The sequence below is a fragment of the Lissotriton helveticus genome, chromosome 12 (assembly GCF_964261635.1).
Source record: "Lissotriton helveticus chromosome 12, aLisHel1.1, whole genome shotgun sequence".
In the NCBI taxonomy this organism is placed as follows: domain Eukaryota; kingdom Metazoa; phylum Chordata; class Amphibia; order Caudata; family Salamandridae; genus Lissotriton; species Lissotriton helveticus.
Window position 1 is genome coordinate 2,140,240 of NC_136073.1, and position 25,698 is coordinate 2,165,937.

The window sequence follows — 25,698 nt, forward strand, 5'->3', positions numbered from 1 at the left end:
GTGCAGTTCAGTGGTTTTAGCTGCTCAAAAACGAGTGTATTTATCAGGGCCTTGCCAGTCGTGAATGTATAGGATGGGTGTGGCCTAAAAAAAAAGTGGATCAGGATTAAAGTGAGGGATGGGATTGAACTGAAGAGACTTGGGGTGGCACACAGGAAGGGGGAGGTGTGGGTGTTGAGCCATTTTGCTTACTCTGGAGAGCTGAACCTTTTTGCACCCTCTCCACAGTGTGCCTTCCTGCTCTGGTGTATGGCTCCCTTCTCCTGGAACGGTTCACAGATTCTATACACTCGATTCATCAGACCCTTCTTCCTGAAGCATCACGGCACTGTGGACAGTGTGGTCAGTGACCTGGGCGGGCAGGCCCTGAGCACGGCAGAGAGCGTCACCAGAGGAGGTAAGAGGACTGGCTACGGGCAACTGAACCACATGGTCCGAGCTGGTACTATGGCACCACCGCACATAGGTCCAACTGACGCCCCTTCTTCACGAAGTACCATCACTCAGCAGACTGTCACCCCACTAGCACGTTACCCACTAGCACTCACTCCTATCGAATCTCAAAGTGCTTCACCTGGGTCTGACTGCAGCGGGCCAACACTGGGTCCCATCCATGAGGGATTAAGGATGGGGATTGCATACATGGTTCGCTTAGCAGCAGCTCTTGGCGATTATGGCCTGTCCAGTCCTGTCACCTTGAAGAGTCGGTGAAGGACTCTGTAGAGCTTTATTTCAGACTGGGATGGGGTCCGATCCCAGGTGGAAGAGACGCAGGTGGCTCAAGGGCCTTGAGGGGCAGAGGTACTGTGGGGGTGTCACAGGCCCAGGAGATGGAGTTGGCCTGTGGATAGGCACCCAGCTAGAAAAGTTGCAAATTAGAGTTTTCGTGTCCTGGTGGTAGAACTGCCCATTGCCTATGGACCCAAGTGGGGTCATGGCTGTAATCCGGGTGTGAAATTGCTAAGATGTGTCAATCTTTGGATTGAAAGTGGGTGTTAACAGTCCAGTGAGCTCCAAGGAGGAGTTGATACTGAAAGTCAGAGATGGAGGGAGGAGCCTAGCTCGAGGACGTAATGGCCGCCTTTTAGCTCGGCTCCGTCGGCCCTCCGGCTAACTTCGACTATCCTGCCATATATCCTGCACTGCGACGCTACTTCCATACAGAATTTGAACTTTAAAGACCCACTCTTACTCACCGTCTGATCCGGAGGTCCCTGTGTGCTGTGGATCCGCAGCTGTGCCCTCGGTGGGATTGAGGCCTCCGGGCACTCGAGACCGGGACCTCGCCTGCGGGACCCGACCGGCGGAGAAGAGATTCCTGCGGGATCCGACCGGCGGAGAAGAGATTGCCGGCCCCGGCCGCGAAAGTGAGCCACTGGTGGGAACCGTTGTGCGTGTGCCCCAGTGATCCTGGACCGGCCCCGATGACTGAGCCGTGCAGCTGGAGGGGGACGAGATGTGTTGGGGGCTGACCGTGTGAAGGGGTCCCTTCGCCCTGTCCGGCGGTCCTGGACCCTGCGTCTGGCTCTCGCCTGTGGGGCCTGCCATTGTTTGGAGGGGACCCCCCCCCCAATCGGGCGCTCGCCCATCCTGTGCCGGTGAGGCCGTTGTTGGGAACCTCCGGAGATCTGTAAAGTCCTACATTTGGGAACTGTTTGGGGGCCCACGGTGGAGTGTGGGGCGGCGAAACTCACAAGATGGCTGCCGACAACGTGGGGAGTGCTCCGCTCTGCACCGACGCTCCTTACCGGCCGGATTGTGCGGAGGCCTGGGTGTGTGCTCGGGAACCCACGCCCGGAGATGTCCTGGACGCCTTGATGTCATTGCACGCTGTCTTGGCCCCCGGTGCCTCTACCGACCCCATGCGGCTCGCCGCCATTTTGGGCTGCCGCTCTTTCATGCACCCCTGTCGTCCTGATGCCGCCATTGCTTCGCCCCCTTTGGCTGCGCCAGGAGTTGCTGTTGTTGTTCTTCGGCCGCTTGATGGGCCGGTGACTTTTGATCCTCTGCTTCCTCGCCGCCTGGATTTCGAGGACTTCCACACGACGCGGAGATCTGCTCCTTCCCGGGTGCCTGGAACTCATGGTGGGCCGCTGTTTGCTCCCGCTACGTTGGATTCGAACTTTTGTTCTGGAGGGGTACCTTTGTATTGTCGGATTGCGCACCTGGACTCCGGCTTGCCGTTGCTTGCCCTGTCGTTACTGCTACAATTGACTTGTTTAATTGACTTTTTGTATTCCCTCCGTACGAAGGCTCTACCTGATTTATATCACTGCCGTGACTCTGGACTACGTTACGATTCTTTTGTGCTGGGTGGTACGCTCCACATTATCCTTTATTGGGTTGGTTTCGTGGTCAGGAAGGGTTGGGGGTGAGTTGCACGACATGATAGTCTGCTGGTCTACCTGCCCGTTGTATTGATGTTTGTACTCCCGACACGGTGAAACGTTACAATCTCTCCCCCCCTCCCCCTCCTTGTGGTTCTTGCTGTATGTGAAGGTGTAGAATTGATTTGATACTTCATTTGTTGGTCGGGGGTGGGTCGTGGCCAAATGTGTTTGCTCATATCCTCTGGCTCCTCCCTCATATTTTCTTTTTGTTTTGTATTTCCTTTTCTCCTCTTTTTGTCTTTTTCCTCTACCTTTCTTTTCACTATATTTCGGGTTTCGGATTAGGGCGACAGGCACGCTGTTTGGAGGGTAGGCCGTAGCCTTCTGCAGGGGTGCGGGGTGGGACGGGTGGGTGGGGTCTTTCAGATGTTTTCTTTTGGTTCTATGGCCCTTTTCTATCCCTTTATAGCGGTGCCGCTTCTGTCCTCGCTTCTCAGGCATGGGTGGGTTGGGGTCTGTTGCTATGCCACGTTTCTTGGTTTCGACGCTTCGTCGTAACTGCCATACCCTTCTTTTCGCCAGCTTCCGATTTCTTCTGTACTATTAGCCGTGGGTCGCCTGGCCCGGGGTGGCGCCCATCTCGCACGATTGTGTTTTTCCTTTTATTTTTCTTTCTTTTGTTCTTCTCCCTTCCTTTCCCCCCCTTTCTGTCCCTTTTTGGTTTTTTCCCCCTTGTCTCTTTTCCCTTTCCCCCCCCCCTCCCCCTTTTTCCCAGGCTCGTATTGAAAGACGTGGGCTCGATTCGTATAGTTTCCCGCTCCCCTTGCCTCCGTTAGCGTGTTATTGGGTGGGGGTCATGAGATCTTGGTAGCACTTGTATGCTTCTCCACTATATTTTGTGTTTGTTTCGTGCTACGGTCATATCGTGCCCTTACATCCTCTTCCCCCTCACCCCTTCCCCCCTCCTCTCGTTTTGGCATGGGTGTAATCCTGTTTTTGGGTTTTTCCGTATTTGTGAGTCAGTCATGAGCCTTATCCCCTTATTATAAAATAGACCTCACTGATCCTGATGATGGGCCGTTATTGCCGCTTATCCCGTCTCTAGCATTGTCCAATTATGTTTGCTTGCTTGCCAACTGGCCTTGTGTCGCTTATTTTGACTCTTGATCGTTTTTGACTTGTGGCCGGCCGGATTGGTTGTAGGCCCATACATGTTTAACCTAATAATGCAAATAAAGGTCTTCAAAAAAAAAAGAAAGTCAGAGATGAACCAACCTGTGACTGTACACTGCTGGTACACCGCGCAGGTCTGTGTAATTCCCTGGGAGAGGATGGGGCTGTCTATGAAGTGTATAGGTCGAGGATATGTATTTGAACTCGCTGGCTGCCCTAGAGGCTGCAGCGGTGCTGTGGTGCTGTGGGTACAGCCCTGGTTAAGGGTCCTGGGTTTGAAGTAACATCATAGATGGTGGAGGAGCTCTGGGCCGGTCATGGGTGGAAGGGGTGAAGTGATCCGAGGTCCAGCCAGTGCCGGTGTGGAGCGTGCACAAGTACGCCAGGGCAGCTCAGATCTTGGCACTGCAGCTGTAGGGAGCAGTGGGGGGAATAGACTCTGCAGGGCACTGCAGGTGGAACTGCAGCTTCATGAGGAGGGGCTAAAAGACATGACAAAGCAATCCACTTCAACTGACTAGTTGAGGGTGCCTCCTACAGATACCTTTAGCATTGTTACATTGCAAAACAAGCCTGCACAACTCTAAGATCCATGCACACACTTCACTGTGTGGCAGTAAAATCTGAAATAGTCTTGAAATTCACCGACACATGGAGAGACATGATGGAAGCTTTTTGCCTTCAAGCACCCACTTGTGACATCTGTGAGGCCTTTGAATTGCTTGGCTTTCTTCGGTCCACCAATCCACGCCCTTTGGGTCTGTTGTCAAAAACTTCAAGATGCTCTCAGCCCATATCCCGAAGCACACGGTACATTGTATCGAGATCTGCTTCAAGTCGGACACTTTATTCGTTTGATTTCCTTTCTTGGTTTGTCATTTGTTTCTCCTGCTCAGTTGTATGATTGCAGTTTTAAGAGGCGCTGCGTCTGTGATCACTGCTCATCATGTGAGCACAAAGTAGATGCTTAGTACACCTGTAGGAATGTTTCCACAAAGGCTGCTGAATAGGACCTCATCCATTGGGTGAGAATTGAGGCAGAGGCTTTGTAGAATGTAAAGTCCGTCTAATACTGCAAAGGTTAACTGGATTCTGGATCTCCTAAATGTTGGAGATGCCTTGCAGGTCTGTGACTGTTCAAGAAACACGTGACGGCGCTGCAGGTGACGATCACTGTCCTCCATAGAAGTGGATGAAGGCGATGCGCCGGTCCATCAGTTGGCGCATTGGGGTCTAAAGTGGAACACAGTACAATCTTGGAAATCATCACAAAACTCTGCTGGTTTATACCAAACCTTGGCTTCGAAGTTGAAAGAGAAGCACCTTGATTACCTTAAGAATTACGCGGGCACAAAAACTCAACACTGAAGTGAATAAAGTTGAACACCTGGAATTTGCGTGAGGAAATGCCAAACAATTTGCATTTAAAGGCGGTACCTAGCAATGAAATGCGGCTGCGTCTCACTCCGACGGATCACAAATCCCCTCCACCTGCTAGGTTCTCTCATTTCTTCAACTTTAGATTCGGCTTCCCGTGCCCGCAATGTGGCGCATCGCCTGGGATGTCTGGATACGTCATCTACTCGTCTGTGGTCTGCTGGATGGTGGAGTCTTTCTCTTGGAGCAGTCTTGGCCCCTTCTGGAGACCTTTCTTTGATCTGAGCCTCTCCTTTAGCAAGCTGAAGACCTCTGCTCTCCATCTAGCACCTCTTTATAAGTGGTTTGTGACTCAACAGTTGAGAAGGATTGTGTTCAGTGAACGAATGGCAAACCTTCAAAACATTTCGTCACGTGTTGCCCATCCTTCCAACACAGCATAGTGCTTTCAAGCAATCGCTGGGCTGATGCTCTCCAGTGTTTGTCTCCTCTTGCGTATTTGGGAACATGTTGTGTACGCTGCTAGAGCTGCCACTTCTTGGGTTTGGGACAAGGATATCCAGACCCACCTGGCTCTATTATAAGCACGGTGTTATAAGGCTGCTTACGCTGCGAGCTCATCTCTACCCTCTTTTCGTGGCCAAGGTTGCAGAGGTCCCTTCAACAGTAAATCACTGTGAATGTGTGATGTGGAGGGGGTGTCGACTCTCAAAGATCATACCAGACTGGTCTGTATCCAAAAAACCTAGACCATTCACATGTGTTCCAAGGGATGTGGCATTCCTATAGCCCAATGTCCAGGACATATTGTTTGGGGTCAAGGGCAACACGTTTTCATGTGTGTTTTGTCCTCGGGATAAGTAGGCCCAACCCCCTGCAGCACAAGCCCTTTGGCTGCCAGTTTGCAGTAACACCTAATGGATCAGGAAAGGGCACTGTCTGCAGTTAAGGTAATATTTTTGTCCATATAGTAATGCTGTTCAAAGTTGTATTTATGGTTCATTAATTGAAAGCCTTTATTAGTGTGAGCACTCTAAGTAAAAGTTATAAGCTCCGACTGCACTACTGACGCTGGTTCCAGTATAAAAATGTGTACACACGTTTTGAAAGTTTAGCAATCTGAGGCAATATCTAATGCTCCCAGAATGCTCCCCTATTAGATGCAAATATTTGCAGGAGCTTGAAAGCAAGATTGACGATTCTTCGCTTTTAAAATAAAATGTTCATTAAAAAAATTAAAGCAAGGGGGGGCGTGGCTACGAGAGCGGCAATGGCGGTCGCAGCTTCCTAGAGCTCCCGCTTGCCCGAGATACATCCGTCCAGTTATCCTGTCCCCGAGCCTCTACAACACACCCCGAGTGAGGCGATTACAGCAGAGGGCACCGGACATCTCCCGGTGCGGCCAACGGAGATTCTGGCGCCTTAGTCACGGCCAGGAGACAGGGAGAAGAGTGCGGCCTAGTGCGTGGCTGAAGCCGGGACCTCGATTTTGGCGCTCCCCGTCCGGGCGACACCCGTGTGGCGCGGCCGCCTTACCGCCTTCCCTGAGCTGAATTGACCCGGCGGGACAGGTGAGGGCGGATTCGGTCCCCCCGGGGGCCAGGCCACGGCGCCGCTACATTAGAGGGGCGAGGCTCGCCCCACGGGCTGCTGGGCCTAGCGGGACCGGCGGAGCCGGGGGCCTCGAGTTTCGCGACTCCCCGCCCGGGGTTGGCTGTGGGCGGTTGCCGCTCCCGAGCTTGGGGGACGCCTCGCCACTGCCTCTCTACACTCGAGGTCCAGTACACAGCAGTGCGGCGGTTGGCGGACCCTGCGGCGGGCGGCACGTCGTGGTTGCCCCCCTCTGGACCCCCGGACATTGCTGGCAGTGGCAGTAAACCCACAGGTGCACAGAGGGCGGACGAGCCCATTCGACAGACTTGCGGGCCACGAGTGGCATGGGGGTGATTCCCGGGGCCTGCTCTGCCTTACCTGAACTGTGACCAGAGAGGAGTGTCCGGCTGCCCGCTTTTGGTGGTGGGACGTGCTCGGCTGGAGGGGTCCCCACTGGGCTAGACGAAGGACGTGGGAGACCCCATTTTGCCACGCCGGTGTTGACTGTTGGTGGCCCGTGGGCAGGTGGCGATCATGACCCGAGGTGGAGGCGGCGGCCAAACCAAGCAACCGACCTTCGACAAATTCACGGGGCCAACTGGAGGTCCGGGCCCGTCGGGTGGGGGTCAGCAACAACCACCCCCCCAGACAATACCGCGCTCATGGCCGCCATCACCCAATCTAGGGATATGCTGGACGCTAAAATCGGCGCGGTGGGCGCAGACGTTACCCTGATTCGTCAAGACCTGCGGAATGCAGTGGCGCGGATCACCGAGGCGGAATCCAGAATCTCTGTGGTGGAGGACGATGTTGGGTCCTTGAAGAAACGACTGGCGGTGGTGGAATCGGTGCAGAAGAATCTGGCGCTTAGGGCTGAGGATGCAGAAGGTCGCGCCCGCCGCAATAACCTCCGATTTGTTGGTTTTCCGGAACGCTGTGAGAAGGGGAATATGGAACAGTTCCTTACCCAGTGGCTGCTGAGCTGGATGCCTCCGGAGAGCCTGTCCTCATGCTTAATCATTGAGCGCGCACATCGCGCCTTGACCCAGAGGCCGCCGGAGGGTGAACGGCCCAGGGCGGTGATCGCTCGGCTATTGAACTACCATGATCGCGACGTTATCCTGAGGGAGGCAAGGTCCAAAGATGCCATCCTCTATGAAAACCACAAGATCATGGTATTCCCTGACTATACCAAACTCGTGCAGCAGAGGCGACAGTCCCTCATGAATGCTAAGGCGAAGCTCCGTGGTCTGGGCCTCCAATACTCCCTGCTGTACCCTGCTCGTCTGAGAGTAATTTTCCAGTCCAAAACATTGTTCTTTGATACTCCGGAGGATTTGTTTCGCTGGACGGATGAAACGGTGGCGCTCCGGCCACATGCCCAGCCGGGATTGAATCCAGGGTCCTCGAGGGGTTCCTCACCGGAACGCAGTGATCTCCCGACCAAGAGTAAGAGAAACCGGAGATCTAGATCGCGGAAGCGTTCGGCCTCTGCCTCTGGTGCGCAGGGAGGCCACAGAACCGAAGACTCGGACCTTTCTGGGAAGTGACATTGCTACTTTCAGGTACTCTGTGCTCCTGGTTGGGTAGTATGGCTCCCGAGGATGAGTGAAGTAGGGGCGGTGGCCCGGCGAACTGGACGCCTTCCTGATGCCTCAGTATCTTCTCGAAACTGTGTTCGTTGAGTTGAGTGGGGTGGTGTAACAGGCTCGGGTACAGCCGATTGGGGGCTGTCCCTCTCCTACCTTTGTAGGAGTTTTTTGTTTTTGGGGGGGGGGTTGCGATGATGGGTCTAGGGGGGTTGGGATCCATTGGCATGGTAGGTCTTGGGCCCTCTGTTTTGGGCCTGGGATTGCCCATACCGCGACAGATGCTTCATGGTTCTGTGAGGTGTAGGGGGGGGGGGGGTTGGGGGAGTGGGCAGTTAAGGGGGGACCGGCAGTTGCTGTCCCTGAAGTTTCTGGGTGTTGGGGTAGTAGGGGGGGGATGCACATGCTTTCTATGAAGATGCGGATGTTGTTGAGTGGTGGGTGGTGTGGACACAAGGGGCCTTCCTGGTGGACTCCATCTGACTATGGCTGATACTGCACACAGACTCCCGGTGGAGTCCCTACGAGTTGTTACGTGGAATGTAAGGGGGATGTTGGACAAGGTGAAACGTGGGGCGGTCTTGCGCTGGGGGAAAAGAGCCGCTGCCGATGTGCTTCTGCTTCAGGAGACTCATATGATGGGGTCGAAGGCACTCAGCCTGCAGCGATTGGGCTATCAACAGGTATACCATGCTGGCTTTACCAGGGGATCCAGAGGGGTGGCTGTACTAATCCATCGTAGGGTGGCGTACGTACACGAGAAGATGTGGGCTGACCCGCAGGGTCGATATTTGTTTGTCAAGGGCAAGGTGGGTACGGAGCCCGTGGTCCTTGGGAGTGTCTATGTCCCCCCCCCTGCAATGGGCCCTAGCTGAGAGGCTTTTCCAGGTATGGGGGGATATCCCGGAGTCCCTGGCGGTGGTTGGGGGAGACTGGAACGAGGTGATGGATGTTTGTATGGACCGCAGGGGGCGCCGGGGGCCGGGCGGGCTGACCCCCCCCCCTTTCCCTCCCTCCCCTCCCTCTACTAGACTGCGAGCGCTGTGTGATGGAATGGGCTGGATTGATGCTTGGCGACATATGCACCCTACTTCGCGTGAATATACGTTTGTGTCTGCTGTGCATGGTTCCTTTTCCCGCTTGGACTACATGTTTGTTCCCCGGGTGTGCATGTGCAGGGTGCGGGCGGTGGAGATTTTGCCTAGGGGACTGTCTGATCATTCCCCAGTATCGATCGCCATAGAACTTATTAGGAAACGCCAGCCCTTTAGATGGAGGATGTCCTCGTGGCATCTTCAGCAACCTAGTTATGTTAAACACCTCCGGGAGGCCATTGATCACTACTGGCGGGAGAACCTTGTTGGGGACATTGACGCGGTCGTGGTGTGGGAGGCTTTGAAGCCCACGGTGCGAGGGGTGGATATTGCTTGGACCACTGCGGCTCGCCGTGGGCGCCGTGAGGCAATCGTGGCGGCTGCGGCACTGGTGGAGACACTGGAGCGGCAGAACCGGGGGGGAGGAGATGAGGTTGGTGTGCGACTACTTCTCCAGGCGCAGCAATCATACGCGTCAGTCCTACTGGACGAGGCCAAACAGGCGTGGCTGGCCACGCGGAGCCGGATTTGCCAGTGGGGTGACAAGTCGAGCTCTATGCTCTATAGACTGTGCCAGTATAGCATCAAACCCGACACGCTGCCCGGTCTTCTTGCTGAGGATGGAGCGGCTATCACGGACCCTGTCGGCCTAGCAGCGAGCTTTGCCGCCTACTTTGGAACGCAATACGCCCCGTGTGATAGCCTGACTGGAGAGGAAGTGGCTAAATTCATTGATGACCTGCCCCCTAAAATGGTGTCTGATGAGGCCAGGAAATCCCTGGATGCTCCTCTCACGGCGGAGGAACTTGGGGAAGCCCTGGGACAGCTTAATGCAGGTAAGGCCCCTGGGCCGAGCGGCTATCCCTGTGAATTTTATAAAAAATTCCACACGCAATTGGGGCCCCACTTTCGGCGTGCGCTGGAAGCGGCGCGTACTCAGGGTAGGCTGCCGCCTGATTGGCGTCATGCTGAAATTGTGGTTTTTCCGAAACCGGGTAGGCCCCCTGATAGGCACGACTCATATCGCCCCATCTCGTTACTTAACATAGAAGCCAAAATACTGGCCAAGGCCCTAGCGAATCGGTTGCTTCCATACATAGCGGAACTAGTACACCCAGATCAATCGGGCTTTATGCCTGGTAGGGCTACACGCCACAATATTCGGCGTGCATGGGCCGCGATCGACGCTATGGGGGCCACGGGCGAGCGGGCTGCTCTGTTGCTTGCTGATATCAATAAGGCGTTCGACTCGGTGAGCTGGACATACCTGTTCGCGCTCCTGCCCCGACTCAACCTAGGCCCTGTTTTTATATCCTATGTTAGGCTGCTATATACCGATATCACGGCCGCTGTGCGGGTTGCCGGGGCTGTGTCAGAGACCTTCCGCGTTGGCCGGAGTACCCAACAGGGATGCCCTCTGTCCCCATATCTCTTTGCCCTTGCTATGGAGCCGTTGGCCGCCTGGGTACGTATAGATGCGCAAATGCGAGGATTTGTGTGGCCCCAGGACCTCTCTGATAGGATTGCGCTATACGCGGATGACGTCCTTTTCTTCCTTACAGACCTGCGTCGCTCCGGGCCGCGGGTGTTGGAAATAATGCGGGTCTTTGGCGAGGTTTCAGGCTTATACCTGAACCTCGGTAAATCCACCTTGTGGGTCCTGGGAGGTGGTGCGGTATCGGACCCCTGGACACTGGACCTGCGAGTGGCGACCGATGGCCTGCACTACCTGGGAGTGTTCCTGTCCGAGTCCGCGACCCTCACGTGGGAACGTTCTGTGCAGCCGGTTTGGGAGCGGGTGCAGGCCGACGTTAAAACATGGTCCCGAATGCCTTTTAACATCTTTGGCCGGTCCGCCATCTTTAAGATGGTGGCGCTTCCACGCCTTCTATACCAATTGCAAAACTATCCCCATTTGGTCCCTGCCTCGTGGTTTCGGCAGGTGAATTCGGTCTTGGGGTGGTTCCTCTGGGCTGGGGGTTCTGCCGGGGTGGCGTTGCGCACGTGCTTCCTCTCTACGTACTGTGGAGGACTCGCCACCTCGGACCTTCTGTCCTACTATCAAGCAGCTCACCTACTCATCCTTAATGACTGGTGGTACGGTGATAGAGGCGACCCGGCATATGCTTTAGAGCGCGCACTGATGGGCGACAACACTCTCCACATGCTCCTCTACTCTGCCCGGCTGCGGCGGGGACTGCCCAGTGTCACGAAGACGGTCTTCCTTGTTTGGCGTCAGGCGTTGCGACGCATGGGCTGGTGGGGTAAGCTGACTGCGGAAACGCCGCTGTGGCGCAACGGCAGACTGCCTGCGCTGGCCTCCTTGTCGGGTTTCGGTGGCTGGGACGCGATCGGGATCTCGTCACTGGGCGATGTGATGTCTGGAGCTGCTCTTAAGCCGTTCCAGGACCTTAGTGAGGAGTTCCACATGCCGCGGACTCAGTTTTTCCGTTATCTGCAGCTTCGGCATGCGCTCACACCATACATTGCCGACTTAGAATCGCTCCCTGAATTTAGCCCTATTGAAGCGAAGTTGTTCATGGGGGATCTCGGAGACAAAAAAGTGTCCCGGATATACCAAACGATGGTCACCCACTGCGCCTCCGACCTTCTTCCCCTGCGGACAGCCTGGGAGGCAGATGTTGGTCCCCTGGACGAAGACGATTGGCGGGAGGCCCTGGAGTCCCCGCGAGGGACTGCTATCGCGATGAGGCTCAGGTTCATCCAATTTAAAATCCTCCACAGGGCTTACTTTACACGTGAGCGCCTCTGGAAAGCTGGACTAATTGAATCACCGGAATGCTTGCGTTGTGGTATGGAGGTAGGCTCGCTGCTCCATACAGTGTGGCTGTGTCCTAGACTTGCTGGCTTTTGGAGAGGTGTGTGGTGTTGCTTGTCTGAAGTGCTAGGATGGGACCTGCCCCGCACCCATCGATTAGGTTTGCTTCATATTCTCGAGGGGGTGGGAGGGAATAGCTATAAGCGCCACCTACTGCTGTTGGGGCTGGTACTAGCCAAGAGAGACCTGGCGCGGGCTTGGAAGGACGTACGGGCTCCTCCTCTGTGTGTTTGGAAGGCAGGATTGGACTTTTGTATGGGTCTGGAGCGCCCGATCTTTGAAGCACGAGGGTGCCCCCGCAAGCACTTTAGGATATGGAAAAGATGGGCCGAGTATAGGGACTTGCCACTGGATCCCCCAGTTGAACCCGAAGAAGAACCCTAGGCTTCCCCCATTGCGTGGGCCTGTGTCTGGCGCCATACCGACTACTCTATACTCACTTAATGCTGTTACCTCTTCGCATGTGCACGGGGTTAGGGAGGGACTGCGGGGTGGGATTGGTTGAGGGTGGTGGGGAGTTGGGGAAGGGAAGGGGTGGGGGGTAGTTTTGACTAAATGCGATTTGAAATGTGTCTAGTTCGGACTCCGATCCTGCTATATGTCATGTATTCAAATGCTTGGTGGTTTCTCCTGACTGTGGGGTACCACACTCATTGCCTTGCTTGACTATGCAATAAAATCTGTTGTGGAAAAAAAAAAAAAAATGAAAGCAAGAAAAAAATATTTTGCCAAACTGCTGTAAAATTTCAGGTACCATTTCTGTGCAGCATCATTTAGTAAAAAGTGTTGATGTACGCTGGTACTTCCCAAAATATTCATAATGGAAAATCAGTGTAACCAGTTTCAATAAGATTAAGGGAAACAAAAAAGCCAGTAGGTCTGAAATCGGTGGTCAGCTTTTTAGTTTTGTCAATGTGGGAAGTGTTTTGGCATGGTTTTTGTAAAACCTTATTGGTGTGGGAGCTGCCGGGACCTCACCATTATAACAAACATTGGCAAAAGCAAAAATGATTTTGGTCTCAAAAAGCACCCACTGCCACAGTAGTTACTGGCACTGAACAAAACTACTTTGTGTACCGATATGCTCCTTGTGAAAGAGCAGAATGCTGTCACTCGCAGTGAAGCCAGCCGATACAGAGAGAGAGAGAGACAGACAGAATTTTAATTAACACAAAAGGTCACAGTCAAAGCAAGACCAAATTAGGGGCCCCAATATTAAAGAACGTCTTAAAACTGCACCCATGGTATATGTTCTTGGATTAAGTGCAGCTATACGGCTTTCGTGAATTCCCAATAATTTACAGTAGTTGGACAATAAATAGTACTCCTAGAAAATATTTGTCAACTGCATTTTAGCATGAGCAAATATGCATGTGTAGATTTGCTCATGCAAAAACCGGAGTGTTTGCAGGTTCACTTTCCCTCCAACCACCTTTTTCCTCAACCCTGGAAGAAGGTTTACATCTGCCATTGTCAGGAGTAAATTTCCAACATTTCTCAGTATGGGAAAAGATTAAAGAAGAGATGTTGAAAACCCTTAAAACATGATAGTTAGTAAGTTTGCACATTCTAACACTGGAACTATTGCTTACCACTAGCTTCAGGCCCAGTATGTGGATTTGCAGAAACGTGGCAACATTAGTGGATTGCAAGTTTTGAAACACAACTATGGTGTTAGCCCTGGCATAATCAGAGAGGCTATATCAGAGCTCTTAGATTACGAGGTTGCTGCCATAATGCGTCACTGCACTACATGGCACCAAAGGGACAAGTGGATTGTTACAGGACAAGTAGATTTATGAAGCTACCTGCCCCATGGACAAGTAGATATTTTATTAAATTCCACAGCCCTGACTCCCCTGCAGCTCTTTTGTTCCCCTCACAGTATCCCACCATACAAACCTTCTATGAGGTAAAATTGAAAAACAGAACTACGCACATCCCAAGTCGCAACCACACGAATGCTGCAGTGAGCATCTGAACAGTCGGTGGCAGTGGAGCTTCTTGTTACAGGCACACTGCCAGTTTGAATCCCCTCTGCATGCTCCCCTCCCAGGAGATGAATCCCCTCTGTATGCTCCCCTCCCAGGAGATGAATCCCCTCTGTATGCTCCCCTCCCAGGAGATGAATCCCCTCTGTATGCTCCCCTCCCAGGAGATGAATCCCCTCTGTATGCTCCCCTCCCAGGAGATGAATCCCCTCTGTATGCTCCCCTCCCAGGAGATGAATCCCCTCTGTATGCTCCCCTCCCAGGAGATGAATCCCCTCTGTATGCTCCCCTCCCAGGAGATGAATCCCCTCTGTATGCTCCCCTCCCAGGAGATGAATCCCCTCTGTATGCTTCCCTCCCAGGAGATGAATCCCCTCTGTATGCTCCCCTCCCAGGAGATGAATCCCCTCTGTATGCTCCCCTCCCAGGAGATGAATCCCCTCTGTATGCTTCCCTCCCAGGAGATGAATCCCCTCTGTATGCTCCCCTCCCAGGAGATGAATCCCCTCTGTATGCTCCCCTCCCAGGAGATGAATCCCCTCTGTATCCTCCCCTCCCAGGAGATGAATCCCCTCTGTATCCTCCCCTCCCAGGAGATGAATCCCCTCTGTATGCTCCCCTCCCAGGAGATGAATCCCCTCTGTATGCTCCCCTCCCAGGAGATGAATCCCCTCTGTATGCTCCCCTCCAAGGAGATGAATCCCCTCTGTATGCTCCCCTCCCAGGAGATGAATCCCCTCTGTATGCTCCCCTCCCAGGAGATCAGTTTGAGAGAAGAGGGCAAGGATGGGATAGTGATTGAGGGGGGCTGCAAAAAAGGAATCCGAAGTGAGTGAAGAGTTGTGTGCTGCCTATTTCTTCTAAAGGAAACAGGATGCTGCATCTCGCTACTTTCCACTCCTCCTATGTGTCGCTAGCCTTAACAGCCCCTCAACCCCCTGCTCTCTAGGTCTCTGCCTACTAATTGATGTGTAAATGTGAATTAATGGATCTCAGGTGGCTGTGTTGATAGATTGGACCTGAAGAGTCCACAAGCTTCAAGTGTCTTAAGTAAAAGTAACCATTCACAGTCGTTATATGGGTAAAGCTCCAAGATGTGGTCTTGGCATTCGCTTATTCTTAAGTGTCGGCATTCTACGTGGCACTGGCATTTGCTCTTCTCGTTTTTTTTTCTTCAACACCAGCTGACCAGGGTCCAAGTAAAGCTTCATTCAACAACATTGACAGGACAGACTTTCAAAAGAACCAAACAACTGTTCGTGGCCTTCCACCCAGCAGTGAAAAGTGCTCCTTTGTCAAAGCACATCTATATGACCAGCAGCAGGTAGATCCTTTGCTGCCACCTCTGTGCATTTGATTTAACCCTGCCATGAGAAGAGACCGCTCTTGTGTCGTGTCCACAATTTATTGATAGAAATCTGAATCATGGAGTTCTTGCAGACTTTGGTTATAAACGCTTACTGTACCAAAACTTAAGATTGCCTAACCAAAACTTTAGTATATCTCCGATTGAAGTGGAAAATACTGAGTACGCACAGCATCATGTGTGCACCTTCTTGGCCTGCACTGCACGGAGCAGATGCCCAAGCCTGTTACCGCTGCCCGAGCCTCCGTGAAGCAATATTGAATCACACATCTTTGAGCCTGCACGGCCTTGCACCATTGGGCGCTCGATGACCTCTGCAAGCGAATGCGACTTTACTGTCCGACAGGCTCAGAGATTAATCACGCATGTTTTTGTGTTACTTGTCTCCAGTGCGGGGATACTCCCTGTGGTGCTTCCAGATGCCACACCTTTGTTTCGCAGTTCTTCGTTCGAGTGGCTGCGGTCGACCACCCCTTCCCCATCTTCTATACTGTGCCCTGCCCTCTACCTCCCTTAGGCTGTGTTAAGGCTGGGCTGAACACTATACAAAACATTTCAATCCCAGCCAACAAGCTGTGATGCAAATAAGTGGTAAAACCAGGAACCTGGATTTTGTTTTGAAAAAAGAACTCCCATGAACTTCAAGCAAAGGGGGCAAAAATGTCACATGATTTGATAAGCACGACGACTACACCAGAAGTCGATCTCAGCTCATAAGAAGTCCTGGTCATTTGGGGACACGGTCGGTCACTCAATTTTAGTGCGAGGGGTTTACACTTTGGAGGTAATTTCAGCAAAGTCATTGTGGAACAGCATTTCAGTAAGCTGTAGGTAGGTGTTGGCAGGGAGAAGGTGTAGCATACTTAGTAGGCATTTGTGTAAAGTAACCCAGCTGTTTGACATGAGTGGGCTGCTGGCGAGAGGATTGTCTGTCTTCAGTTGCATAGTAACTGCTCAGGAGATCTAGCAATGCCTTTGTATCTAGGTTTCCAGCCGCTGGACTGCCCACTCTCTCGGCTCCTTTTAGGTGCACTAGAGATGCACGCCTATCTAGGTCTCCACTCCAGGAGTTGGAACACGCGCTGTCCAAGCTTTGCATCCACACACTAGAGGTGCACGCATATCTAGGTCTGCAAACATTCAGCCACCCACTGTCCAAGCTCTTCATCCACACACTAGAGCTGCATCCACACACTAGAGGTGCACGCATATCTAGGTCTGCAAACGTTCAGCCACCCACTGTCCAAGCTCTGCATCCACACACTAGAGGTGCACGCATATCTAGGTCTGCAAACGTTCGGCCACCCACTGTCCAAGCTCTGCATCAACACACTAGAGGTGCACGCCTATCTAGGTCTGCAAACGTTCAGTGACCCACTGTCCAAGCTTTGCATCCACACTAGAGGTGCACGCATATCTAGGTTTCCAGGTGTTGGAACACGCGCTGTCCAAGCTCTGCATCCACACACTAGAGGTGCACGCATATCTAGGTCTGCAAACGTTCGGCCACCCACTGTCCAAGCTCTGCATCAACACACTACAGGTGCACGCCTATCTAGGTCTGCAAACGTTCAGCCCCCCACTGTCCAAGCTCTGCATCCACACTCTAGAGGTGCACGCATATCGAGGTCTGCAAACGTTCAGCCACCCACTGTCCAAGCTCTGCATCCACACACTAGAGGTGCACGCATATCTAGGTCTGCAAACGTTCAGCCACCCACTGTCCAAGCTCTGCATCCACACACTAGAGGTGCACGCATATCTAGGTCTGCAAACGTTCAGCCACCCACTGTCCAAGCTCTGCATCAACACACTAGAGGTGCACGCCTATCTAGGTCTGCAAACGTTCAGCCCCCCACTGTCCAAGCTCTGCATCCACACTCTAGAGGTGCACGCATATCGAGGTCTGCAAACATTCAGCCACCCACTGTCCAAGCTCTTCATCCACACACTAGAGCTGCATCCACACACTAGAGGTGCACGCATATCTAGGTCTGCAAACGTTCGGCCACCCGCTGTCCAAGCTCTGCATCAACACACTAGAGGTGCACGCCTATCTAGGTCTGCAAACGTTCAGTGACCCACTGTCCAAGCTTTGCATCCACACTAGAGGTGCACGCATATCTAGGTTTCCAGGTGTTGGAACACGCGCTGTCCAAGCTCTGCATCCACACACTAGAGGTGCACGCATATCTAGGTCTGCAAACATTCAGCCACCCGCTGTCCAAGCTCTGCATCCACACACTAGAGGTGCACGCATATCTAGGTCTGCAAACGTTCAGCCCCCCACTGTCCAAGCTCTGCATCCACACTCTAGAGGTGCACGCATATCTAGGTCTGCAAACATTCAGCCACCCACTGTCCAAGCTCTGCATCCACACACTAGAGGTGCACGCATATCGAGGTCTGCAAACGTTCAGCCACCCACTGTCAAAGCTCTGCATCCACACACTAGAGGTGCACGCATATCTAGGTCTGCAAACGTTCAGCCACCCACTGTCCAAGCTCTGCATCCACACACTAGAGGTGCACGCCTATCTAGGTCTCCAGGTATTAGAACACCCGCTGTCCAAGCTCTGCATCCACACACTAGAGGTGCATGCATATCTAGGTCTCCAGGTATTAGAACACCCGCTGTCCAAGCTCTGCATCCACACACTAGAGGTGCACGCATATCTAGGTCTGCAAACATTCAGCCACCCGCTGTCCAAGCTCTGCATCCACACACTAGAGGTGCACGCATATCTAGGTCTGCAAACGTTCAGTGACCCACTGTCCAACGTCTGCATCCACACACTAGAGGTACACGCCTATCTAGGTCTGCAAACGTTCAGCCACCCACTGTCCAAGCTCTGCATCAACACACTAGAGGTGCACGCCTATCTAGGTCTGCAAACGTTCAGTGACCCACTGTCCAAGCTTTGCATCCACACTAGAGGTGCACGCATATCTAGGTTTCCAGGTGTTGGAACACGCGCTGTCCAAGCTCTGCATCCACACACTAGAGGTGCACGCATATCTAGGTCTGCAAACGTTCAGCCCCCCACTGTCCAAGCTCTGCATCCACACTCTAGAGGTGCACGCATATCTAGGTCTGCAAACATTCAGCCACCCACTGTCCAAGCTCTGCGTCCACACACTAGAGGTGCACGCATATCGAGGTCTGCAAACGTTCAGCCACCCACTGTCCAAGCTCTGCATCCACACACTAGAGGTGCACGCATATCTAGGTCTCCAGGTATTAGAACACCCGCTGTCCAAGCTCTGCATCCACACACTAGAGGTGCACGCATATCTAGGTCTGCAAACATTCAGCCACCCGCTGTCCAAGCTCTGCATCCACACTCTAGAGGTGCACGCATATCTAGGTCTGCAAACGTTCAGCCACCCGCTGTCCAAGCTCTTCATCCACACACTAGAGGTGCACGCATATCTAGGTCTGCAAACGTTCAGCCACCCACTGTCCAAGCTCTGCATCCACACACTAGAGGTGCACGCATATCTAGGTCTGCAAACGTTCAGTGACCCACTGTCCAAGCTTTGCATCCACACTAGAGGTGCACGCATATCTAGGTCTGCAAACGTTCAGTGACCCACTGTCCAACGTCTGCATCCACACACTAGAGGTACACGCCTATCTAGGTCTGCAAACGTTCAGCCCCCCACTGTCCAAGCTCTGCATCCACACTCTAGAGGTGCACGCATATTGAGGTCTGCAAACGTTCAGCCACCCACTGTCCAAGCTCTGCATCCACACACTAGAGGTGCACGCATATCTAGGTCTGCAAACGTTCAGCCACCCACTGTCCAAGCTCTGCATCCACACACTAGAGGTGCACGCATATCTAGGTCTGCAAACGTTCAGCCACCCACTGTCCAAGCTCTGCATCAACACACTAGAGGTGCACGCCTATCTAGGTCTGCAAACGTTCAGCCCCCCACTGTCCAAGCTCTGCATCCACACTCTAGAGGTGCACGCATATCGAGGTCTGCAAACGTTCAGCCACCCACTGTCCAAGCTCTGCATCCACACACTAGAGGTGCACGCATATCTAGGTCTGCAAACATTCAGCCACCCACTGTCCAAGCTCTTCATCCACACACTAGAGCTGCATCCACACACTAGAGGTGCACGCATATCTAGGTCTGCAAACGTTCAGTGACCCACTGTCCAAGCTTTGCATCCACACTAGAGGTGCACGCATATCTAGGTTTCCAGGTGTTGGAACACGCGCTGTCCAAGCTCTGCATCCACACACTAGAGGTGCACGCATATCTAGGTCTGCAAACATTCAGCCACCCGCTGTCCAAGCTCTGCATCCACACACTAGAGGTGCACGCATATCTAGGTCTGCAAACGTTCAGCCCCCCACTGTCCAAGCTCTGCATCCACACTCTAGAGGTGCACGCATATCTAGGTCTGCAAACATTCAGCCACCCACTGTCCAAGCTCTGCATCCACACACTAGAGGTGCACGCATATCGAGGTCTGCAAACGTTCAGCCACCCACTGTCAAAGCTCTGCATCCACACACTAGAGGTGCACGCATATCTAGGTCTGCAAACATTCAGCCACCCGCTGTCCAAGCTCTGCATCCACACTCTAGAGGTGCACGCATATCTAGGTCTGCAAACGTTCAGCCACCCGCTGTCCAAGCTCTTCATCCACACACTAGAGGTGCACGCATATCTAGGTCTGCAAACGTTCAGCCACCCACTGTCCAAGCTCTGCATCCACACACTAGAGGTGCACGCATATCTAGGTCTCCAGGTATTAGAACACCCGCTGTCCAAGCTCTGCATCCACACACTAGAGGTGCACGCATATCTAGGTCTGCAAACATTCAGCCACCCGCTGTCCAAGCTCTGCATCCACACACTAGAGGTGCACGCATATCTAGGTCTGCAAACGTTCAGTGACCCACTGTCCAACGTCTGCATCCACACACTAGAGGTACACGCCTATCTAGGTCTGCAAACGTTCAGCCACCCACTGTCCAAGCTCTGCATCCACACACTAGAGGTGCACGCCTATCTAGGTCTCCAGGTATTAGAACACCCGCTGTCCAAGCTCTGCATCCACACACTAGAGGTGCATGCATATCTAGGTCTCCAGGTATTAGAACACCCGCTGTCCAAGCTCTGCATCCACACACTAGAGGTGCACGCATATCTAGGTCTGCAAACATTCAGCCACCCGCTGTCCAAGCTCTGCATCCACACTCTAGAGGTGCACGCATATCTAGGTCTGCAAACGTTCAGCCACCCGCTGTCCAAGCTCTTCATCCACACACTAGAGGTGCACGCATATCTAGGTCTGCAAACGTTCAGTGACCCACTGTCCAACGTCTGCATCCACACACTAGAGGTACACGCCTATCTAGGTCTGCAAACGTTCAGCCACCCACTGTCCAAGCTCTGCATCAACACACTAGAGGTGCACGCCTATCTAGGTCTGCAAACGTTCAGTGACCCACTGTCCAAGCTTTGCATCCACACTAGAGGTGCACGCATATCTAGGTTTCCAGGTGTTGGAACACGCGCTGTCCAAGCTCTGCATCCACACACTAGAGGTGCACGCATATCTAGGTCTGCAAACGTTCAGCCCCCCACTGTCCAAGCTCTGCATCCACACTCTAGAGGTGCACGCATATCTAGGTCTGCAAACATTCAGCCACCCACTGTCCAAGCTCTGCGTCCACACACTAGAGGTGCACGCATATCGAGGTCTGCAAACGTTCAGCCACCCACTGTCCAAGCTCTGCATCCACACACTAGAGGTGCACGCATATCTAGGTCTCCAGGTATTAGAACACCCGCTGTCCAAGCTCTGCATCCACACACTAGAGGTGCACGCATATCTAGGTCTGCAAACATTCAGCCACCCGCTGTCCAAGCTCTGCATCCACACTCTAGAGGTGCACGCATATATAGGTCTGCAAACGTTCAGCCACCCGCTGTCCAAGCTCTTCATCCACACACTAGAGGTGCACGCATATCTAGGTCTGCAAACGTTCAGCCACCCACTGTCCAAGCTCTGCATCCACACACTAGAGGTGCACGCATATCTAGGTCTGCAAACGTTCAGTGACCCACTGTCCAAGCTTTGCATCCACACTAGAGGTGCACGCATATCTAGGTCTGCAAACGTTCAGTGACCCACTGTCCAACGTCTGCATCCACACACTAGAGGTACACGCCTATCTAGGTCTGCAAACGTTCAGCCACCCACTGTCCAACGTCTGCATCCACACACTAGAGGTGCACGCATATCTAGGTCTGCAAACGTTCAGCCACCCACTGTCCAAGCTCTTCATCCACACTCTAGAGGTGCACGCATATCTAGGTTTCCAGGTGTTAGAACACGCGCTGTCCAAGCTCTTCATCCACACTCTAGAGATACACATCTATCTAGGTTTCCAGGTGTTGGAACACACGCTGTCATTTCTGCATCCACACTCTAGAGGTGCACGCATATCTAGGTCTCCAGATGTTAGAACACGCGCTGTCCAAGCTCTGCATCCACACACTAGAGGTGCACGCATTTATTTAGAGGATTCCAGATGCTTTGTGAGAAATGCATTTACAATAATTGATATCTTGGTTTTTCCTTCACGCTCCTCCCGGATGAAGTACTTCAAACCCTGGCCAGCAGTCAAGCACGCCTGACACCTGAGGAGGGCACTCCAGCCCTGCCGAGCTCTTCTGTATGTAAACAAGTGTGCCTTCTGCCCTAGGGTGGTGGGCACCCTAATGACCATGTTTAGCACAATCCAGGTGTGGCCAGGCGGCTTACCCCTGCACCTTGTGAAGGGCTTTCAGGGCCTGAGAATGCTCTGGCATCACTGCTCATACACCGAAGACCAGTAAACAAGAAGCATAAAAAAGACTGAAACCAAAAGACCAATATATCAAATGATCAGCATGATGCTGGATGTTTTCCTTCTCCTGTGGCCCACTTTGTCACTCAATACTGGTGTCACTGGTGTCTTGCGAGCACCGTTCCTTGTTCAGAGATGTACAGACGCTGAGTCGGTGTGCTGTACCCTGCTGAGGGCCCCTTCTAGCCTCCATTATCTGGTCAACATTTCAATTCACACATACATTGTAGCTTATTTGTTCACAAAATACATATCGTGTAGCCTCCAATATCTAGAGCTTCTAGAGCGTGTAATAGTAGCTGTGGTCCCCAGAGGGTCTGTAGAGGATACCCCTCAGCATGAGCCACATGATGCATGCCAGTGTCCTGGAGGGTCAGTGTCCCCTCTGTCCTTTGCTGACAGCCTTCCACTTACTGCATGGCCATCTCCCAGGGGTTCTACACCTAGTGTCCCTCTCCAGGAGACCTATCATTGATGCCACTGTGGGGCGGGGGGGGGAGCTCCCTCACACATAGAGGCCTATAATCCGTGCTACTGTCCCCTTGGGTGAGGGTGTGAGAGAGCTCTGTTCTTACTCAAGAAGCAGGTCATCCACGCTGCTCTCACCTGGGGATCTCTAGATGGTACCTGCCATTGAGAACCATACAATTGATGCTGCCGCTGCCAGGTGCCTGCACAAAGCACCGTCATCGATTCCGCAGGACACCGCGGCAATGATTATGCAGTTCTGTATTTCAGAAATAATATCTCTGAAATACACAACCTGTGCGACCCACACCACTTGCAGGTGGTCCTCTGGGCTACTCGAACATCTTCTGCCTTTCAGCCAAACTCTAATCCGCAGGCGTCCGCCCACCCTGGGATTGTGCTAAAGCCAAAGTGTCATTGTGTGATGTGTAGATTAGTCTTGTATGTCTAATATCTGAGACCTTCTGTTTGGGCTTCTATAATGTGCACCATTAACTTAAACAAAGCAACCCTTGGGAGCAGGTGGAGGGACCCGTGTATGGCATGGCAACACCCTTGTCTTGCTTGAGCCATGTTTGCACATGCGCTGTTTGTTGCTTGCTGGTAACTGGCATGCACGGCTCTATCCAATCACCTGATGACCACGTGGTTACCAGAACATTCAAGGAGGTGTCTCTCTCTCTCTCTCCCTTTCTCTTCCTCTCTCTTTCTCTCTCTCTTCCTCTCTTTCCCTCTCTTCCCCTCTTTCTCTCTAGTTCTCTCCCCCTCTCTTTCCCCCTCTCTTCCCCCCTCTCTCTCCCTCTCTCCCCTCCCTCTCTCCCCCTCTCTCTCTCCCCCTCTCTCTCTCCCCCCTCTCTCTCTCCCCCTCTCTCTCCCCCTCTCTCTCCCCCTCTCTCCCCCTCTCTCTCCCCCTCTCTCTCCCCCTCTCTCTCCCCCTCTCTCTCCCCTCTCTCTCCCCTCTCTCTCCCCCTCTCTCTCCCCCTCTCTCTCCCCCTCTCTCTCCCCCCCTCTTCCCCCCTCTCTCTCTTCCCCCTCTCTCTCTTCCCCCCTCTCTCTCTTCCCCCCCTCTCTCTCTTCCCCCCCTCTCTCTCTTCCCCCCCTCTCTCTCTTCCCCCCTCTCTCTCTTCCCCCCCTCTCTCTCTTCCCCCCTCTCTCTCTTCCCCCCTCTCTCTCTTCCCCCCTCTCTCTTCCCCCCCTCTCTCTCTTCCCCCCCTCTCTCTCTTCCCCCCCTCTCTCTCTTCCCCCCCTCTCTCTCTTCCCCCCCTCTCTCTCTTCCCCCCCTCTCTCTCTTCCCCCCCTCTCTCTCTTCCCCCCCTCTCTCTCTTCCCCCCCTCTCTCTCTTCCCCCCTCTCTCTCTTCCCCCCCTCTCTCTCTTCCCCCCCTCTCTCTCTTCCCCCCCTCTCTCTCTTCCCCCCCTCTCTCTCTTCCCCCCCTCTCTCTCTTTCCCCCCTCTCTCTCTTTCCCCCTTGTCTCCCCTTCTCTATCCCCTCCACACTTGTCCATTCAGTTCACTGTAGGAAGTTACTTCACAGCAATTTGCTGCTTCATAGCTAGGGCCCCCGGCTCCCTTGCCTACCTCTAACAGGTGCTGGGCCGACAGCACCTTACTGGACACGCCACATTGCCCGGTAGCTGCATATATTGTTTCTTACTGTGAGCAGGGACCATAATCTCAAAACCTTGAGCCCCAGTGAGATCTAAAAAGGCCATCACCTCTTTCATGCAGAAGGGTTTGTCCTCCAGCCCCTACGGTAACGGGGCATTGTCTGCTGGTAGCAGCTACTCGCCCTCCTCAACTGATGCCAGATGCTGAGGAGCCTTTGCTCCTCGTCAGTCGGGTCAAGATGCACCAATATCACAGAAAACCTGGGACTATCTATTCTGCGCCCTCCGGGACCTGTACACGGCTGATGCACACAATTATGGCTGAAGGAAACTTTGGGACCATCTATTCTGTGCCATCCATGACCTGTACATGGCATCCATGCACAGATATAGTCAATGAAAATTCAGGGAGTCTGTGCACGGCAACCATGTACAGGTCCCGGAGGGCACAGAATAGACGGTCCCAGAGTTTCCTTCAACCGTAACTGTGCATGGCAGCGGTGTACAGGTCCCGGAGGGCGCGGAATAGATGATGGTCCCAGAGTATCCTTCAGTTGTAACGGCGTGGCAGCATGCACAGGTCCCGGAGGGCGCGGAATAGATGATGGTCCCGTAGTCTCCTTCAGTTGTAACGGCATGGCAGCATGCACAGGTCCCGGAGGGCGCGGAACAGATGATGGTCCTGGAGTATCCTTCAGTTGTAACGGCATGGCAGCATGCACAGGTCCCGGAGGGCGCGGAAAAGATGATGGTCCCAGAGTATCCTTCAGTTGTAACGGCATGGCAGCCGTGTACAGGTCCCGGAGGGCGCGGAATAGATGGTCCCGGAGTATCCTTCAGTTGTAACGGCATGGCAGCCGTGCACAGGTCCCGGAGGGCGCGGAATAGATGATGGTCCCGTAGTCTCCTTAAGTTGTAACGGCATGGCAGCCGTGCACAGGTCCCGGAGGGCGTGGAATAGATGATGGTCCTGGAGTATCCTTCAGTTGTAACGGCATGGCAGCCGTGTACAGGTCCCGGAGGGCGTGGAATAGATGATGGTCCCGGAGTCTCCTTCAGCCGTAACTGCATGGCAGCATGCACAGGTCCCGGAGGGCGCGGAATAGATGATGGTCCCGGAGTATCCTTCAGTTGTAACGGCATGGCAGCATGCACAGGTCCCGGAGGGCGTGGAATAGATGATGGTCCTGGAGTCTCCTTCAGCCGTAACGGCGTGGCAGCATGCACAGGTCCCGGAGGACGCGGAATAGATGATGGTCCCGTAGTCTCCTTCAGTTGTAACGGCATGGCAGCATGCACAGGTCCCGGGGGGCGCGGAATAGATGATGGTCCTGGAGTATCCTTCAGTTGTAACGGCATGGCAGCCGTGCACAGGTCCCGGAGGGCGCGGAA

At 53.4% G+C, this 25,698-nt stretch overlaps 1 protein-coding gene across 2 annotated transcripts in view; it reads left to right on the forward strand.

The window, feature by feature from the left end:
• Window positions 1-25,698, forward strand: part of REEP6 (receptor accessory protein 6) — a 78,816-nt gene that overhangs the window by 48,738 nt on the left and 4,380 nt on the right. The window contains exons 4-5 of one of the 2 annotated variants that reach the window (XM_078670798.1): window positions 229-397; window positions 21,986-22,059. In XM_078670798.1, the coding sequence (XP_078526924.1) occupies window positions 229-397; window positions 21,986-22,059 (243 nt within the window). The remainder of the gene's footprint in view (window positions 1-228; window positions 398-21,985; window positions 22,060-25,698) is intronic. The other variant, XM_078670799.1, reaches the window with a different exon arrangement.